Source organism: Halichoerus grypus, chromosome 2 (genome assembly GCF_964656455.1).
Source record: "Halichoerus grypus chromosome 2, mHalGry1.hap1.1, whole genome shotgun sequence".
Classification (NCBI taxonomy): Eukaryota; Metazoa; Chordata; class Mammalia; order Carnivora; family Phocidae; genus Halichoerus; species Halichoerus grypus.
The window spans coordinates 191,373,818-191,394,008 of record NC_135713.1 but is presented as its reverse complement, the minus strand read 5'-3'; the positions used below and the strand labels follow the sequence as shown (position 1 = coordinate 191,394,008).

The window sequence follows — 20,191 nt, the reverse complement described above, 5'->3', positions numbered from 1 at the left end:
GCTTCTCCTTTCACCTCGGAAAGCTACATGAGATCGCCATGTAAACAGGCTGGTTCAGCTTCCCGTATCTACATATGATATTATACATTCCCACAACATACGTAAGAAGCTTCTCAAACGACAGATGAGAAGCCATATAGAGGCAGCCAGCACCAACTATCAGATGTGTAAGCGAGGCCAGCTTTGGTCCTTCCAAGCCCAGCTGACCCTCCACCCAAATGCAGCTGCAGGAGTGAGTCGTGACGACACCAGCAGAGAAACCGCCCAGCCAATCCACAGTGTCGTGAGAAATAAAAATTTTTTCTATCGTGTCCATGGCTATTAAGGAAACCAGTTTTGTTTTGTTTTGTTTGAGATTTTATTTATTTATTTGAGAGAGAGAGAGAGAGAGAGAGCGCTTTCACGCAAGCAGGTGGTGGGAGGGCAGGGGCAGAGGGAGAGAGAGAGAATCTTAAGCAGGCTCCATGCCCAGCATGGAGCACAACACAAGGCTTGACCTCACGACCCTGAAATCATGATCTGAGCCGAAATCAAGAGTTGGATGTTCAGGGCGCCTGGGTGGCTCAGTCGTTTATGTGTCCAACTCTTGATTTAGGCTCAGGTCATGATCTCAGTTGTGAGATCGAGCCCCATGTTGGGTTCCCCACTCAGCTGGGAGTCAGCTTCTCTCCCTCTCCTTCTGCCCCTCTCCTGGCTCATGCTCATGCACGTGCTCTCTTTCTCTCTAAAATAAATGAATCTTAAAAAAAAAGAGAGAGAGAGTTGGATGCTCAACCAACTAAGCCACCCAGGCGCCTCAATAACTTGTTTTATGCTCCAGTTCTAGGGTGGTTTTTTACACAGTAAAGGCTAAATGATAGAACAGACTAAAAGTTCAAAAGGTAATTTGGGGCCAGTTTGGGTGTATAATCGTCATTTGGTACATTCTCCACTGCTAAGTTTCCATATCCCTGAGCTTCTGTTCCTTTGACAATCCTCTGCATTCCAAGCTTATTCAAGTCATTTCCCCAGCTGCCCGCCTCTTTGGGGCCAAGCACCATCATCCTATTTTCTAAACACTGCTTACTAAGAGTACTACATGACACACATGCCTTAAAAATATTTTAAAGGACTCAAACACGGCAAATGCTTTTTACCCAAAGTTTTTTTTACCAGTGTTATTTAAAAGAGCTAAAATTTAGAAATAATCTCAATGTCCATAGGGTAACAATTCAGTAAACTAATAATCCACTCAAAAATATTATATTCTCATTACAAATAATGTAAATGAGGGACAAAAAAGATAGGACAGTGCTAATGCTTTAAGGTTGTGGGCAAAAAGCTGCTAATCAAACATGTATTCATGATCATAGCTACACAGAAAATGAGCATAAAAAATAAAGGAATGGGGCACCTGGATAGCTCTGTTGGTTCAGCGTCTGACTCTTGATTTCAGCTCAGGTCATGATCTCAGGGTTGGGAGATAGAGCCCGGTGTGGGGCTCTGCGCTGGGCATGGAGTCTGCTTAAGATTCTCTCTCTCCCTCACCCTCTCTCCCACCCCACTCTAAAAAAATAAAAAATAAAAAAATAAAAATAAAATTTTAAAAAGGGAAAAAGAATAGAGACAGAAGTAGATGAATGTTTACCCAGGTTGGGGGTGTTGAGGAAAAATTGGGAGTGACGGACAATGGGTAGGGCTTCTTTTTTGGGGTGATGAAAATGTTCTAAAATTGACTGTGTATTCACATAGCTTACATATCTCTGTGAATACACTAAAAGCCACTAAAAAAAACCATTTTATTTATTTGAGAGAGAAAGAGAGAGAGCACAGAGGGAGAAGGATAGGGACAAGCAGACTCCCTGCTGAGTGGGAGCCTGATGTGGGGCTGGATCTCAGGACCCCGAGATCATGACCAAGCTGAAGGCAGCTGCTTAACCGACTGAGCCACCCAGGTACCTCTCACTAAAAACCATTGAGTTGTACACTTTAAATGGGTGAACTGTATGGTATATGAATTACATCTCAGTAAAGCTGTGAAAGAAAGAGAGAGAGAAAAGAGTCCAGAAGAAAATACATTAAAATGATGGTTTTCACTTGGAGCAGTTCCATGTTCTGCAAAATTTCTACAATGAACAGATAATATTTTTTCTAACTGGGAAAAAAATTTAACTTTATTTTACTTTTAAATTTTTATTTATTTATTTGAGAGAGAGTGAGAGCAAGAGAGATCACAGAGGGAGAGGGAGAAGCGGACTCGCCGCTGAGCAGGGAGCCCGATGTGGGGCTCGATCCCAGGACCCTGATATCATGACCCGAGCCAAAGGCAGATGCTCAACCAACTGAGCCACCCAGGCATCCCTAACTTTATTTTAAAAAAAGGGTGGCTTTGGTAAATGTAGCCGTCCCACTGAAAATACCTAGAAGTCACAGACAGAATCCCTCTCCAGCTCCTGCCCTATAACCCACAAAGGCACATGACATCACGGGTCAGATGCAGGTTACATACCCCACCCAGCTGCTGGATGGCCCCCGTCAAAAACTGGAGACTTTTGCCGGCAGGCAGATCCAGATAAAAGGACTTTCCAGAGAAGGGCTGCTTCCCAGCGTCTGGTGAGCTCTTCCGGCATTTTTCCAGACAACTGGAAACTCCCAGCTGAGTCCCTAGAAAAGAAGGAGAAAAGGAACAAAGTGAGAAGCATGGGCTAAGAGAGTCCCGCGAGCCAAGCGATGCTCATCGACAGCCTCGGCATGGTGTGCCCCAGGTAGGCCCCGGGCACGTAAAGATGAATCTGAGACTAGTGTTCCCGCCCTCGTGAAGCTCAGATGTGGAGAAACCAGAACCCTCGTACATGGATGGTGGGAATGTAAAATGGCGCAGCCACTTGCGAAAACAGTTCGGCAGTTTCTCAAAATGCTAAACATTAAGTTAACACATGACCCTGCAATTCCACTCCTAGGCATGTACCCTGAAGAAATGAAAGCGTATGTCCAGATAAAAACTTATACAAGAAGGTTCATAGCAACATGGTTCATTTAGCCAATAGGAAATAATTCACATGTAAATAAAATGGTAAGTGGAAATGTGGTGTATCCATTCAATGTAATTTTATTGGGCAATAAAAAAAATTGAGCCACTGACACTGGCCACAACTAGGATGCTGAACCTCAAACACATGCTCAATTAGAAAAGCCAGATACAAAAGACCACATATGACTGCATTTCTTTTCTTTTCTTTTCTTTTTTTAAAAGATGTTATTTATTTATTTGACAGAGAGAGACACAGTGAGAGAGGGAACACAAGCAGGGGGAGTGGGAGAGGGAGCAGCAGGCCTCCCGCGGAGCAGGGAGCCCGATGTAGGACTCGATCCCAGGACCCCGGGACCATGACCTGAGCCAAAGGCAGTTGCTTAATGACTGGGCGACCCAGGCGCCCCTATGACTGCATTTATATGAAATGTCCAGAAAAGGAAAATATAGAGAGGCAGAAATTAGATCAGTGATCACTTAAAGGCTGAGGGTGGGAGGAATAAGGAGTGACTGAAAATGGACATGAGGTTCTTTTCGGGGTGATGAAAATATTCTAAAATTAGACTGGTGTGTTAGCTGCATAACTCTGTAAATTCACAAAAAATCACCGAAAGCATACACTTAAAACAAATGAATTTTATAGTATGTAAATTATATCTCAGTAAAGCTAAAAAGAAACCCCTCAAACCCTCAGCGAATATAATCTTGAGAATTGTGCATTTCATTGTATATAAATTTTACATTAAAAGGAAAAAACTATAAACAAATACGGAATTCTGGTCAATGAAATGCATGCTGAACTATTTAGAGGGAAAGGTACTACTGTCTATAAATTACTTGAAATGTATCAAAAATAAAATAGATAGGGGCACCTGGGTGGCTCAGTCATTAAGCGTCTGCCTTTGGCTCAGGTCATGATCCCAGGGTCCTGGGATTGAGCCCCACATCGGGCTCCCTGCTCGGCGGGAAGCCTGCTTCTCCCTCTCCCATTCCCCCTGCTTGTGTTCCCTCTCTCGCTGTGTCTCTCTCTGTCAAATAAATAAATAAAATCTTAAAATAAATAAATAAATAAAATGGATAAAAATCGATCACGATAAAATAAGTATATTAAAACATCAATGATAAAACTAAATGGTGTATCTATGTGCTTGGTGTTGAATTCTTTTGATTTTGTTGCAGGGTTGAAAACTTTCACAATAAAATGTTAAAACCTGAAGAGATAAAAAAGGATTCGAGAGAATGTGACAAACACTGAAGACAGGCAAAGAAGTCTAACATACAGATGATAAGAGTTCTTAAACACAAAAAAATAAAACAAAAAATCCCCAGAATACTAAAAAGTATAATTGAAGAAAACTTCCCTGAAATAAAAAAATATATTTGAAACTAACAAATTCAAAGAGTTTGTCACATACTTGAAAAAAATGGACCCAGAACAGTCAATACCAAGAGAGTAAAATTGCTGAATTTTATTTTTTTATTTTTTTTAAAGATTTTATTTATTATTTATTTGACAGAGAGAGAGAGAGAGAGCATGGGCAGGGGAGGGGCAGAGGGAGAAGCAGACACCCTGCTGAGCAGGGACCCCCGATGTGGGACTGGATCCCAGGACCCTGGGATCATGACCTGAGCCGAAGGCAGACGCTTAATGACTGAGCCACCCAGGCGCCCCTTTATTGCCTTGCTTTTAAATAAAAATGGGTAATCAAAGATCATCAGATATTTAAAGAAAGCTTCTAAAAAAGAAGAAGATGGGGCGCCTGGGTGGCTTAGTCGGTTAAGCGTCTGCCTTCAGCCTGGGTCATGATCCCAGGGTCCTGGGATAGAGCCCTGCATCGGGCTCTCTGCTCAGCGGGAAGCCTGCTTCTCCCTCTCCCACTCCCCCTGCTTGTGTTCCCTCTCTCTGTCAAATAAATAAATAAAATCTTAAAAAAAGAAGAAGAAGAAAAATGAAAGCTTTTAACAAGAAATCTGACTACCAAACAAACGGAAAAAAGACCTTAGAGGAAACAGAGACAATACAGGAAAGCAGAAGAAAAGAGAAAAAAGAAATACCACAAATATCTCAGAGAGATAAGGGAATGCACTGCCTTCCATAAACACATAGGCAACTATAAAAAAGGAAACCACAAAGAAGAAAAACCTTTTAGGAACTGAGAAATCTTACAGAAATAAATTTCATATAATGATTGGAAGTTAAGTTGAAGAAATCCTCCAGAGAAGAGAACAAAAGACAAATAGGTGGAAAGTGGGAGAGAAAGACAGGAAAACCAAAGAATCAGTCCATAAGATCCAATATCTGAACAATACAAAGTTCCAGAAATAGAAAAGAAAGAAAATGGAGGGGATGAATCTCACAGAAATAATGCTAACAACTTCCAGAACGAAAGAAAATGAGTTTCCAGACTGAAAGTCTCCACCAAGTGCCAGCTCCATGAATGAAAAAAGTCCCACATCAGGGCACATTGTCAAGAAATTTCAGGATATTAAGGAGAAAGGATTTTGGCTTCATTTCAGGCCATATTGGAGACCAGTAATTTAAAAGCCTTCCTAATACAAAATATCTAAAAATACTAGCTAAAATATAAACACAAAACCCATCTAACTGCTAAGTTCACAAAATAAATAAATAAGAGGACTCCACAAATGTCCCGAATGATGAGAAAACTGAAAACCACAGGGGTGAAAGCTAATGCTGACTGCCCTGAGGGAGTTTGTGGGCTTAAAAGAGAAGGGTTCGGGATTGATGAGTCAGATGGGCCCAGGAGATAAGGTTTTATACCTGCCTAAAGGGGGGAGTTAGAATTGAGAAATCCTGCATGAATCTAGGAGAAAAGGTAAATCAGAAAATAATCTACCCACTAAAGGAGACAAAAGGGGAATACTGTCTATATTAGCCTGGGCTCTGCATGACAAAAGTCTTCTCTTGAGAACTCATAACCATAGGCCTCCCAAGAATTTGGAATTCAAATTCACATTACTTATGTGGTCTAAGAACCCATTACCACCACCATCAGAGAAATTAAAGTAAAAAATAATTCCAGCTCATAACATCTTTGGCATACTTCAAATAACCAAACGCAAAGCAATTCTAGAGGTTGACAGCTTAGCTCAGGGTTCCAAGAATTTCCTCAGATAAAGCATCATCAAACATTAACTCACCCTCCAACATTATAAAACACATGAAGGAAACAAACCACTGTGGGTCAGAATCAGCAGAAATAAGAGACAGCAAAATTAGATGCCCAGGAACTTCAAATAGAATGATCAGATATAGACTACAAAATAATTCCTTAAATTATTAAATGCTTTATTTCACTAAAACCAGTATTTAAAATAAATGTCAACTTAGAATTTTATATCTGACTGAACAATTATTCAACAGTAAGGGCAAAATAAAGGCATCTTTCTTTCTTTTTTTTCTTTTCTTTCCTTTTTTTTTTTGAGGGCAGGGGAGGGATCGAGGGAGAGGGAGTGATCCTAAGCAGGATCCGTACCCAGCATGGAGCCAGACACTGGGCTCGATCCCACAATCATGAGATCATGACCTCAGCTGAAACCAAGAGTCAAGAATCTAATGCTTAACCAACTGAGCCACCCATTTTTCAACAAAGAACACTGAAAGCATTTTTCAAACAAAGAAAACCCATTTATCCCCAACCACTTCTTACTAAAGGACTTCGCAGAGGTGTACTTTGGGATGAAGGAAGCTAGACCCAGAAGGACTGAAATGCCAAAATTTGGCAAAAATATGTATAAATCTAAACAATCACTGACTGTATAAAACAACAATAACAATGACTAATTTGGAAGTAAAAAAAAAGACAGACAATAATCATATTGTTGCTAGATGGGGGCAGGGGTGGTTCAGAGGCAGACCAGTCTAGGTGCTTATTGTGTTCAGGAGGAAGGTAGAAATATTGACAGCATCAGACTTTGCCATAGTATACTGGAAGCTACAAGAAGTGGAAAGTGGTTGAATCACTGTATTGTACACTATATTGTACATTTGAAACTAATATAACACTGGATGTTAATTATACTGGGATTAAAAATTAAAACAAAACGATTTGTACACTTAAAATAAAAAAAATGGAACATGTCTTCAAAATTCTGGGGAATTTAGCTGAACTATCATTCAAATGTAAGGTAGAATAAAGAATTGTCAGGGCGCCTGGGTGGCTCAGTGGGCTAAGCGTTTGCCTTCAGCTCAGGTCTGATCTCAGGGTCCTGGGATCGAGCCACACATCAGGCTCCCTGGTCAGTGGGGAGCCTGCTTCTTCTTCTCCCTCTGCCCCTGCCCCCCCCCCCGCCAGCCGCTCGTGTTCTCTCTCCCTCTCTCAAATAAATAAATAAAATCTAAAAAAAAAAAAAAAAAAAAAGTAAAGAATTATCAGACCTGGAGGTCTTGAAAAATTTATCTGTCATGTACCCTTTCTCAGGAAGCTGTATTAGAAGATGTGCTCTACCAAAATGAGGAAGTAAATGAAGAGAGAAGAAAATAGGAATTTGGAATATAGGGGATCCTACACAGGAAAAAAGCAAAGGGAAATCCATAGAATGATGAAGGGAGATTCTAGGATGAGATCAGTGCAACAAGCCTCGGCATAGCTGGACCAGACTGGAAGACTGACAAATGGTTTCAGAAGGTATGTCTTCCAGACAAAGAAGAAACTGATGGATTCTTTGATGAGCTTGAAGGTATTGAGGGAAGGTTTATAATTCTGGTAGAATCTGGACATGATTAGTGATCATTCATAGAAAATGAAACATATTTCCTACTTTACTATATGGGTCATCTGTAAATAACCATAATAATGATAATGCAAATAAATAAATGACCAATCAAAAATGACTATGTATAGGGGCGCTGGGGTGGCTCAGTGGGTTGATCTCAGCCCAGGTCTATCTGAGGGCCATGAGTTTGGGCCCACGTTGGGCTCCACTCTGGGTGTAGGGCCTACTTAAAAAAACAAACCAACCAAACAAAACAGACTTCATATACACTGGGAGGAGAGAAGAGGAGGAAAATTGTGTGTGTGTGTGTTTGTGTGTGTGTGTGTGCGCTGCAGGTGAGTGGGGAGACAGAAAAAATATTTTCCATGCTGGGAAGTCAATAGATATAATTTAAGTTGAAAACAACAAAAGCAGTATGAGCACGCTATTTAGAAATAAGTAGGTAAATATTAGAAGAAATAGTGAAAACAACTGTAAACAGTGGCACCCTAGGGAGTGGCAATCAGGAGGAACAACTCCAACTCTAGGTGTGAGAGAGAGAGAGGGGGGAGACCTGGCCTTTTAAAATTATGTAACCATAAAACTGTAATAAATAAATTTAAAAACCCTCTAAAATTCACACAGTCATACTACAGTGAATTTTAAGAACAAATATAAAGAGAATCCTCTAAAATGTTCTAATGAAAAAAGCAGGTCACTTACAAAGGAACAAGAATCAGACCAACATCAGTTATCAACAGGCTCTACTTTTTGCAGGAAGAAAATACCATTTTTCAGTGTGCTGAAGGAAAAGAACTTTGACTCAAGAATTTTAACACAACGGTGAAATCAAAATATTCTCAGGCATACAAGCCTCAGAAAGTTTATCCCATAAAGCCCCCTTTTGAAAACACTCTTGGAGAAAAGTTCTCCAGCAAAGGAAGAGTAGGTAACTTAGTAAAGTACATTACCGGTTCAAAGGCAACAACCAAAGTCTGTTACCTGTAACAATCCAAAACTAAAACCAGAGGATACTGAAAGCAGTGGGAGGGGGAGAGGGGCACCTGGGTGGCTCAGTCATTAGGCGTCTGCCTTCTGCTCAGGTCATGGTCCCAGTGTCCTGGGATCGAGCCCCACATCAGGCTCCCTGCTCAGTGGGAAGCCTGCTTCTCCCTCTCCCACTCCCACTCCCCCTGCTTGTGTTCCCTTTCGCTATATCTCTCTGTCAAATAAATGAATAAAATCTTAAAAAAAAAAAAAGAAAGAAAGAAGTGGGAGGGGGAGTATTGAGGGAAGTGAGCATGTGCTGAAATACTTACCTATTTCGGTGAGTTTAGGTAAAAATAACCATGAATGTGGGCTTAATAAGGTACTCTATCCTGATTCCCCATCTGCTAATCTTGTTCATAATATCAGACTGAAAGCTCTTATTTGACCTTTAACATGAATTCCTAAATGATTTCATGACATCCCACCATATACACACACTCAAAACCACTGAGTAATTAGAAAACCCCAACAGCGCTAACATTTCTCGACCTTTCCATCCCAAGTGACTCTGGTGCAGGAGCAGCAACTTCGACCTCGCATCCCTAGTTCTGACCTGTTACCTACCTAGGTCCGGAGCCCGGAGCCTACTCTCCGCCATAGAACTCTGCAGCTCAGAGAATCTGCCGTCGCCTGAGAAAGGACAAAACAGCAGAACCACCTTCATTAGCCTTCGACCTTCTATCCTCCCCTCCCCCCCGCCTCCCAATTCCCGCACAATCCCCGGCGCGGCTCCCGGGTACAGCCTCAACTCCATCCCAATCCACATCCCATCTCACCTCCTGCGCCTCCTTCAAGGTTCTTGTCCCTCCGTCCCACCGCCCCCACTAGGACTCTGCGCCCTCAACTTCCACGGCCTCTTGGCCACCCTTGTACATTTCAATTCCCGTGCCTCCCTCCACGTTCTTGTCCGCTCAGTCCCTCCACCCCCTTGAGACCTCGGCCTCCTCAATTCCTGGGAGCCCTTCCCGGCCCCTCTACCCGCCTCAGCTTCTGCACCTATCCGCTCCCCAATTCTTGTGCACCTTCCCCAGCCCTTTTCCTCTCCACACTCTTAGGACCCCTTCCGCCTACCTTCTTACCCCATCTTCCCCTTCCCGGCATCCGTACCCTTGCCTGGCTCCCTCCTCAAGTTCTCGGCTCCTTCTCGGCCTCCGTACTCCTTCCTCAAGGCCTCCGCGTTATATTCGCGGGCTGCACGAGCGATTTCGGACGTCCGCGTGCCGACGGAAACTGCACGAGTACATTATCAGTCTGCAGGCGCCGTCGGCCGCGGCTTCGGTTTAAATTTCCTGTCGGCTCCGCCCCCTAAAAGAGCGTAGTAGCTGAGAGGGTCTGCCCTACGGTGGCCCTGCGAGGTCAATGTTAACTCAGCAAATCCTCCCTTTCCCCCTTCCTTTTCATTTCCGCCTCCTCCATCCGTCTCTTCATTTCTTGGCTTGTCTTTGCGTGGAGATACACTGCGCCTTAATAGACGGGAAGCTGGGGACTAGTGGTAGCCTAGTCTTAGTGATTCTTCACACTGAGCAGGTTGGAAAGTCCTGGGAGGTAGATAATAAATAACAAAACAAGCCTATCACTTATAGAGCATTGACAATTTACAAAAAAAAAAAAAAAAGAAAGAAAGAAAAAAATTGACGTACACCTTATTTCATCTTCACATCTTTGTTACCCACCCAACAAAAAAATTTCTCAAAAGAGGTGCTCCATTCTTCACTTGCCCCAACTCCCGTAATTAGCCTTTGATCCTCACCTCTCCACTAAAACTGTACTTGTCCAGGTCAGCTATAACTTCCATGTTCCCAAATCCTACGGTCAGTTTGCTATACTCATCCTATCCGATTTCTAGAACATTGAAATAGACTATTCCCCACTTCTTGAGCCAATTTCTTCATTCTGCTTCTATTTCTACCAGTTTTCACCTTCCCTCAATGGTTCCTCAATCTCCTTTGCTGGATCCAAAGCCACTGTTTCACCTATAAATGTTGCAGCATGCTGAGGCTTTAGCCCTTAGCCCTCTTCTCTTCCATATTAACACTTTCTCCCTAGGAGATCTCATTCAACTCCTTGGCTTTACTAGAGCTCTATGCTAATGCCTGCAGAATTTCTATCTCTAGCTCTGACCTCTCCCTTGATCTCCAGACTTATATACTCAGCGGCTACTGAACATTTCTATTTGGATGTCTAACGGGCACCTCAGGCTTAATATGTTCAAAACAGAACATTTGTTTCACTCACCCACCCCTCAAAAAACCCACCTATTCTCCATCTCTACATGTCATACAATCCACTCAGTTGCTCAAGACAAAAACCTAGAAGTTTTTTCAGTATTTGCCCTTATCCCCACCCCCACTCCAAAAACAAATTCTGCCAACTCCAAAGTATATATTGAATCAGACCACTGCTACTGGGGTGCCTGGGTGGCTCAGTCGTTAAGCATCTGCCTTCGGCTCAGGTCATGATCCCAGGGTCCTGGGATCGAGCCCCGCATTGGGCTCCCTGCTCAGCGGGAAGCCTGCTTCTCTCTCTCCCACTCCCCCTGCCTGTGTTCCCTCTCTCGCTATCTCTCTCTGACAAATAAATAAAATCTTAAAAAAAAAAAGACCACTGCTACCATCTAGTTCAAGCCACCACACCTTCGGCCCAAGCACTGTGTCAATTTCTAACACAACTTCTACATTTTTTTTTTAATTAAATAAACTCTACCCCTAATGTGGGGCTTGAACTCATGACCCTGAGATCAAGAGCTGCATGCTCTACTGACTGAGACAATCAGGTGGCCCAACACTACTTTTACTCCTGAGTACCTTCCTACATCTCCTCAAAGTAATCCATTCTCCATGCACAACTGGAATGATATTCCTTAAACACCATGGCACAGATATATATATATATATATATCTCTGTATATTTTGTATATACATATATATAAAATATCACATATATTTTGTACCCCTCCAGCAGGGCCCCTCCCTACACTAGATTATACATACCAGTCCTGATGAACTAAAGCTTGCCCATGTGACTTGCTTTGGCTGATGAAAAAAGAAAAAAAATTGACATCACTTCCACGCACAAGTTTGAAGAGATAGGATCATTTACCAAGTTCTTTTCACCCATCACAATGACTGGCAATGTCCTAGCTAGAGGCTGACCTGTCAGTTTGGGTTCCTCAGTGAAGATGACATAGAACAGAACCATGGGCAACTCCAAATGGATTTGTAGCATAGGCAAGAAATAAACTTTTGTTATTTTAAGCTACTGAGATTTGGGTATCATTTGTTACATCATATTCTAGTCCAAGGTTCCCAAAGTATAGCTCAGCCCTTTCAAAAGGTTCTTTGAAGTCAAAACTATTTTCACAATAACACAAAGACATTATTTTCCATTTTTTGTTCTCATTCTCTCATAAATAGTTTAGTGGAGTATGCAGAAGCAAAATTAAGAATCTAACACTCTTCTGTCAAACCAGTTATTAAAAAGATTTGGAGAAATGTAAAACAATGTCATTCTTCTGATTATTTTTGTTTTGGAAAATATATATATATTTTTAAAGTTTTATTTATTCATTTGAGAGAGAGAGAGAGAGAGCCCGTAAGGGGGGGGGCAGAGGGAGAGTGAGGCAAGCAGACTCCCTGCTGAGCTGGGAGCCAGACTCGGGGCTCAATCCCACGACCCTGAAATCATGACCTGAGCTGAAACCAAGAGTCAGATGCTTAACTGACTGAGCCACCCAGGTGTCCCAACAATATACATTTTTTAAAAAAGATTTATTTATTCATTTGGGAGAGAGTGCAAGCAGTTGCACACGTGCATGCGCGCACGTGGTTGGGGGGCTGGCAGAGGGATAGAATCTTTAGGTAGACTCCCTGAGTAGCATGGATCTGGATTTGGGGCTCGATCTCAGGACCCTGAGATCATGACCTGCGCTGAAACCAGAAGCTGGATGCCCAACTGACTGAACCACCCAGGTGCCCCATGAACAATATTTTTAAGCTTTAGTTTCTTTTTTTTTTTTTTTTAAAGATTTTATTTATTTATTTGACAGAGAGAGAGACACAGCGAGAGAGGGAACACAAGCAGGGGGAGTGGGAGAGGGAGAAGCAGGCTTCCCGCAGAGCAGGGAGCCCGATGCGGGGCTCGATCCCAGGACCTGGAATCATGACCTAAGCCGAAGGCAGACGCTTAACGACTGAGCCACCCAGGCGCCCCTAAGCTTTAGTTTCTAATGTGGTAAATATCACATATTTTATTTTCTAAATATATATACAAATATATAAAATACATTTACATTTATAAACTCAAATTTAAAAATACCCACATTTGTGGTGTCTGTCCCTATTGGATAGGGGTCCCCAAATGTGGGGTGACTCAATCAGGTGGAAGCCAGTGGCGCGGGCAGTGACAGGATTCACGTGAGGCAGAACAAAGGAGATAGAAATTTATCGAATACACCCCAAGGGAGCAGCGGGCAGGGCCACAAAGGAGAGACGGCCTGCAATGAGGCAATGGGTTGGGGCTGTTTTTCAAGAGGGAAGGTGAGCGGGTGTGAGAACATACAGAATTTTCCATTTTTTGGTACCTGTGCCCGGTTGTAAGTAGCCCATTGGTTAGTTAGGGCCTATGGATAGTTTGAGGTGGGTCCCCTGGGCCTGTCTGTATTTAGCCAGGGGGTTGGGGTCACTGTGGGCCCTTCTACCTTACTCAGGTTTCCACTGTTCAAGCCTGTTGCCTAAAAGCCACTGAAACATTGTGGTAGCCAGTCTCCCAAGATGGCCTGCAAGGGCATACATTTCCTGGCAGTCACGACCACATCAAATAGGGCTATGTACCAGTAGAATATTGAGGAAAGAACAATGTGCCATTTCTGAGGCTGGGTTATAAAACATTTCAACATCTGTATTGCTGTTTCTTGGATCACTTGCTGTGGGGGAAGCCAGCAATCATGACATGAGGACTCTCAAGTATGCCTGTGGAGAGGCTCTTGTGGAGACGGAGAGGCATGGAGTCTTCCTGCTAACAGCCAGCACCAACTTAACCGCTAATGTGACTGAGCCATCTTGCAAGGAGATTGTTCAGCCCTAGCCAAGCTTTCCGAAGACTGCAACCTCACAAGAGATACCGAGACAGAAAAGCCCAAGCCGGCTGCTCCCAAATTCCAGTACCACAGAAACCCAGTGAAAATCAGTGATTGGTGGTAAGTCATTACCTTTTGGGGTTAGACAGCAACAGATAACTGATATACACATCAACAAAAAAGCTGTTTGGGGTCCCCCATTATGGATCAAATTACCCTCCCTTTCAAAACCACCCAGTGGCTTTTCCTGTTCACTCCTCCGACCAAACTTGCTGTGTCTTGAATGAGTCCGACTTGTTGCTGCCTTAGGGCCTTTATACCAACAGTTCCATTTCCCAGCTCTTCTCTTTCCTTTTAGGCATCAGATCAAATCTCATTTATTTGAGAAAGGGAGAGAGAACACGAGCGGCTGGGGGTGGGGGGGCAGGGGCAGAGGGAGAAGAAGAAGCAGTCTCCCCGCTGACTCATTTTCAGATAGGACTTTGGAGACCACCCAACCTAACAGCAGCTCCCCCATTTCCTATTTTCTTCATAGCATTTACCACTATCAGAAATTATCTTATTTGTGTAGTGGTTTGTTGTCTATATTTCCCCAGCTAGAATGCAAGCCCATAAAAAGGAACTTTTCTGTTTCACTTACTAATATATCCCCAAAGTAAAGAACCCAGTGGGTGCTTACTAAATATTTGTTAAATGAGCAAATGACTGAATCTCTCTGATCTTCAGTTTTTTTATTTGTAAAATGAAGATAATATTATCTACCAGAAAGTGAGGTTTTAAATATTAAACATGTGTTTAGCACAAAGTCAGTGACCAGAAAAAGGTAGCTTTTACTACTTGGCAGAAAATGTTTTGAGATAGTATTCAAAATTTTCTTTCTCACCATTTTTCTCCATTCCTGAGGGGAAGTGCTTAAAATTAAAAAAAAAAAAAAATCAGCTCATACCATAGAACAAGGACTGATTTTCCAATATCTAAAAAAAAACCTTGTACAATGGGGCACCTGGGTGGCTCAGTCGTTAAGCATCTGCCTTCGGCTCAGGTCATGATCCCAGGGTCCTGGGATCGAGCCCCACATCGGGCTCCCTGCTCAGCGGGAAGCCTGCTTCTCCCTCTCCCACTCTCCCTGCTTGTGTTCCCTCTCTCTCTGTGTCTCTGTCAAATAAATAAATAAAATCTTAAAAAAAAAACTTGTACAAATAATACAGAAAAGAACAACAACCCAGTTGAAAATGGGTAAGAGAATATTCATGGAAAAAGAAATACAAAGAACATTCAAATATACTCAACCTCACCTGAAATAAGAGAAATGCAAATTAAATCTGCTCTGAAATGCCGCTTTTCATTTAACGGACTTGCAAAGATCAGTTTTGCTAGAGAGTGCCAAATTGCCTTACATCGGGGTTGTACCAGCCTCTATGTAAGGCAATTTGGCACTCTCTAGCAAAATTACAAATGTACATATCTTTCCACCCAGCAAGCTCATTTCTAGGAGTTACTCTACACATACACTCACACATATGTGCTAGGACTTACATAATATCTACTGCAGCACTGCAGTATCTACCAGCTGTATGGTGTTTAACCAGAGAAATACTTAAAAAATAATGACACAGAAAAGGGATGCAGATATATATATTTAATTACTTTATTTTATAAATCTTATGTAGTGCTTATTTATGATATTCAAAGCACTTTCTAAAAAAGATTTTATTTATTTATTTGAGAGAGATAGAGTGATCGAGAGAGAGAGAGAGAGAGAGAGAGAACACAATTGGGGAGGAGCAGAGGGAGAGGAAAAAGCAGATTCCCTGCTGAGCTGGGAGCCTGACATGGGGCTTGATCCTGGGACTCCAGGATCACTCCAGGATCATGACCTGAGCTGAAGGCAGACGCTTAACCAACTGAGCCACCCAGCTGCCCCTTAAAATGCTTTAAAAATAGTAATTATTTTAATCCTCATAAAACCCCTCTGAGGTGGGTAGTTAACTACGCCCATTTTGTACATGGGGAAACTGAGGTTATAACTGACTTGAAGTCACACAGCCAAAAAGTGTCAGTGCTGGGATGTGAACCCAGGCAGTCTGACTTCAGACGCCATGCTCTTAACACTGCTCTGTGCTGCTTCTCAGTGTATGTTGACATGGACAAAGAAAACCGATACAGCAATATTAAAATCTGACAAAATTGATTTTAAGAGGTAAAGAATTATTAGGGATATAGGTGTCATTGCTTGATGATAAACAATTCACCAGGAACTAAGTAACCTAGTATTTATACGAATCTAACAACATAACCTCAAAATATTTAAGGCAGAAAAAAATATTTAAGGCAGAAATACAAGGGAAGGGGCACGCGGCTGGCTAAGTTTGTAGAGCATGCATATTCATTTAAGGTCATACAATTTCCCTCTAGTTACTTTAGCTGAATTTTACAGCTTTTTATTTTATTTATTTATTTATTTATTTATTTTTAAAGATTTTATTTATTTGACAGAGAGAGCGAGAGAGCACAAGCAGGGGGAGCAGTAGAAGGAGAGGGAGAAGCAGGCTTCCCGCTGAGCAAGGAGCCCGATGCGGGGCTCGATCCCAGGACCCTGGGATCATGACCTGAGCTGAAGGCAGACGCTTAACCATCTGAGCCACCCAGGCGCCCCTATTTTATTTATTTTTTTAAAAAAGATTTTATTTATTTGACAGAGAGAGAGAGACAGCGAGAGAGGGAACACAAGCAGGGGGAGTGGGAGAGGGAGAAGCAGGCTTCCCGCTGAGCAGGGAACCCCGATGCAGGGCTCCATCCCAGGACCTGGGATCATAACTCTAGCCAAAGGCAGATGCTTAACAACTGAACCACCCAGGCACCCCTAAACTCATTTTTTATCTAAAAGAATAAAAACAAGTAAGCTTTGCTAATCATTCATAAGCAAATTGACATTGGTGCCCTCCCTGGGCCTCTCTTGTCAGACATCCTGGGTTATGTAGTAAGGCAGGGGAGTTATCTGGGGCAGGGGGAAAGGAAGCTTCATATTTGGAGGAGTATTGTGTTTTTTTCTTTCAGCTCTGTGATGTTTGTGTTTTAGTATTCTATGTAGTTTACATATGCCCAGATGGATGGATTTACAGATTATGCAATCTGGATTTAATTTTCCTAACCTTCCAAGGGGACAAAGGATTTAACAAAAATTTATTAGAAGAAGCAAGATTGAGATTACTCGCAAGTGAATACTTCAAGTACAAACACTCAGGTTCAATGAAAATCCAACCAGTGCTGAGAGGGAGGCACCTGACCAACCAGTGAAAAAAAATCACTGAAGTTAAAGAGAAATCCTTGCCAGTACTGATCCTTAACACTACGGAACTGTACACTTAAAAATGGTTAAGATGGGGGGCGCCTGGGTGGCTCAGTTGGTTAAGCGACTGCCTTCGGCTCAGGTCATGATCTCAGGGTCCTAGGATCGAGCCCCGCATCGGGCTCCCTGCTCCGTGGGAAGCCTGCTTCTCCCTCTCCCTTTCCCCCTGCTTGTGTTCCCTCTCTCGCTGTCTCTCTCTCTGTCAAATAAATAAATAAAATCTAAAAAAAAAAAAAAAAAAAATGGTTAAGATGGTAAATTTTATGTTAGGTACATTTTACCATAATTAAAAAGAAAAAAAGACGTGGGGAAAGTAATGAAGCATATGCAACCACTTTATGTTCACTAAGGATTTTCATAATATGTATGATATTTGTAATATGTTACTTACCTCACTTTTTTTTTGTAATCTCTATGCCTAAAATGGGGCTCACACTCATCACCCAGAGATCAAGAGTTGGATGCTCTAACAACTACGCCAGCCAGGTGCCCCTATTTACTCCACCTTTTAAAAAATATTGTATTTATTTATTTGAGAGAGAGCAAGTGAGGAGAGGAGCAGAGGGAGAGGGACCAGAAGACTGCGCTGAGTGAAGAGCCTGATGTGGGGTTCGGTCCCACGATTCTGAGATCATGATCTGAGCCAAAATCAAGAGTCAGACATTCAACTGACTGAGCCACCCAGGCGCCCCTCTTCACTTTTTTTTTAATTAAAAATTACTTTATTGCTAAAAAATGCTAACCATCATTATTCACTTTTTAATCCCCCCTTTTATAGTTATCTTTTGGATGTCTTATGATGGAATACTAATTTGTTATAGTGATTCATAAATAAATACACATTCATACATTAGACATGCGTAGTGAAATATTTTTCCTGCTAAGAGTATGTGGCAAAAATATGTTTGATGCTGGGTCCCTGGGTGCCGTAGGCAGTTAAGCATCAGATTATTGGTTTCAGATCAGGTCATGATCTCAGGGTCATGAGATTGAGCCCTGCATCAGGCTCTGCACTCAGTGGGGAATCTGCTTGAGATTCTCTCTCTCCCTCTGCCCCTCCCCACCGCTCATGCTCTCTCTCTAAAATAAATAAATAAATCTTTTAAAAAATGTATGTTTGATGCTTACTGGCCTAGAGAAACTTTCCCACAAGCCTATAAAGAGACATATATAAGAATGTGAATTGAAGCACTATTTGGGAAACTGGGAAATAACCTAAATGCCCACCAACAAAGGAATGGATCAACTGGGATATATTCAAGCAGTGGAATACTATAGAGTGGTTTAATGAATGGATAAGGGCTACTTGTATCAACATAGGTAAATATTTTAAACAATTTTTTTTTTTAAAGATTTTATTTATTTGACAGAGAGAGCACAAGCAGACGGAGAGAGTGGGAGAAGCAGGTTCCCTGCTGAGCAAGGAGCCTGATGTGGTACTCGATCCCAGGACCCTGGGATCATGACCTGGGCCGAAGGCAGCCGCTTCACCGACTGAGCCACCCAGGCGTCCCAATATTTTAAACAATTTTATGTGAAAAAAAAGCACACTGCAGGATGAAAAGTCCAACATGCAAAAACAATGTGACATATTGTTTACAGATACATATATATGTATGGATAAATACATATACATGTTGTAATATATACTATGTTTCAAACATTCCAGAGGAGGATAAACACTAAATTTAGGAATAGTGGTTACCTCTGGGGAGGAAGGGAAGAAAATGAGATTGGAGAAAGTATTCAGTAAGTTTTATTTCTGAAAAGAAAAAAAAAAAGATGCAGGGTAAATAAATATCTCACAATTTTATTTTTTTTAAAGATTTTATTTGAGAGAGAGAGAGCATGAGTGGGGGGTGGGGCAGAGGGAGAAACAGACTCCCCACTGAATGTGGACCCTGATGCGGGGCTCAATCCCAGGACCCCGAGATCTTGACCTGAGCCAAATCAAGAGCTGGATGCCTAGGGATGCCTGGGTGGCTCAGTCGGTTGGGTGTCTGCCTTCAGCTCCAGTCATGATCACAGGGTTCTGGGATCGAGTCTCACATTGGGCTCCTTGCTCAGTGGGGAGCCTGCTTCTCCTTCTGCCTGCCGCTCCCCCTGCTTCTCTCTGACAAATAAATAAAATCTTAAAAAAAAGTCAGATGCCTAACTGACTGAGTCACCCAGGCGCCCCGCTCATAATTTTAAAACAAGATGTCTTGAAACTAGTCTCCTTGAGTTCTCCTCCTCAGTGACAACCATTCTCCTACCCCTTGTGTATCTTTCCAGAGATATTTTATGCACATGCAAGGACACATATGTATATGTATTCCCCCTACCCACCTTCTTTTCAAACATAATTGGTAGCAAACATTACATACTGTTCTGAGCCTCACTTTTTTCTTTAACAATGTATCTTGAGTTTTGTTACCTGTCAGTACATAAAGTGCTTCCTCCATTTTTATAGCTGTCCATACTTCTTTTTGTGGCTTTTTTGAGCCTGTCTCCCATTGACAGGATGGAGACTATTTCTGTCCTTTCACTACAATAAGCATCACTGTAATGAATATCCTTATAAATAGGTCATTCTGCACACATGTATGTACTATAATAAATTCCCAGAAGTAGAAATGCTGGGTCTTTTCAAATTGCCATCCAATGAGATTGTACTGATCTACTTCCTGCTCCAGCATTTTCCAGTGCCTGCCACCCAATCACAGATCAACACAGCATATTATCCACCTTTTTTTTTTTTTTTAAAGATTTTATTTATTTGAGAGAGAGAGACAGCAAGAGGGAACACAAGCAGGGGGAGTGGGAGAGGGAGAAGCAGGCTTCCCACTGAGCAGGGAGCCTGACGCGGGGCTGGATCCCAGGACGCTGGGATCATGACCTCAGTAGAAGGCAGACGCCCAACGCCCAAGCCACCCAGGCGCCCCATCATCAGCCTTTTTGATCTGAGACGTAAACATGGTATCTCATCTCCAAGTTTAATTTGCGTATTTAA

General features: G+C 42.3%; 1 protein-coding gene across 4 annotated transcripts in view; it reads right to left on the bottom strand.

The window, feature by feature from the left end:
- The window catches only part of DBF4B (DBF4B-CDC7 kinase regulatory subunit), a 29,204-nt gene extending 18,686 nt beyond the window's left edge, over nt 1–10,518 (bottom strand). Inside the window, exons 1-3 of one of the 4 annotated variants that reach the window (XM_078065825.1) lie at nt 9,848–10,518; nt 9,341–9,406; nt 2,489–2,643 (exon numbers count right to left, since the gene is read on the bottom strand). In XM_078065825.1, coding sequence (XP_077921951.1) covers nt 2,489–2,643; nt 9,341–9,374 — 189 coding nt within the window. In that variant the 5' untranslated portion in view covers nt 9,375–9,406; nt 9,848–10,518. Of the gene's footprint in view, nt 1–2,488; nt 2,644–9,340; nt 9,407–9,552; nt 9,810–9,847 lie in introns of those variants that run through there. The other 3 variants (XM_078065824.1, XM_078065827.1, XM_078065826.1) reach the window with 3 other exon arrangements.
- Nucleotides 10,519–20,191: the final 9,673 nt, after the last annotated feature.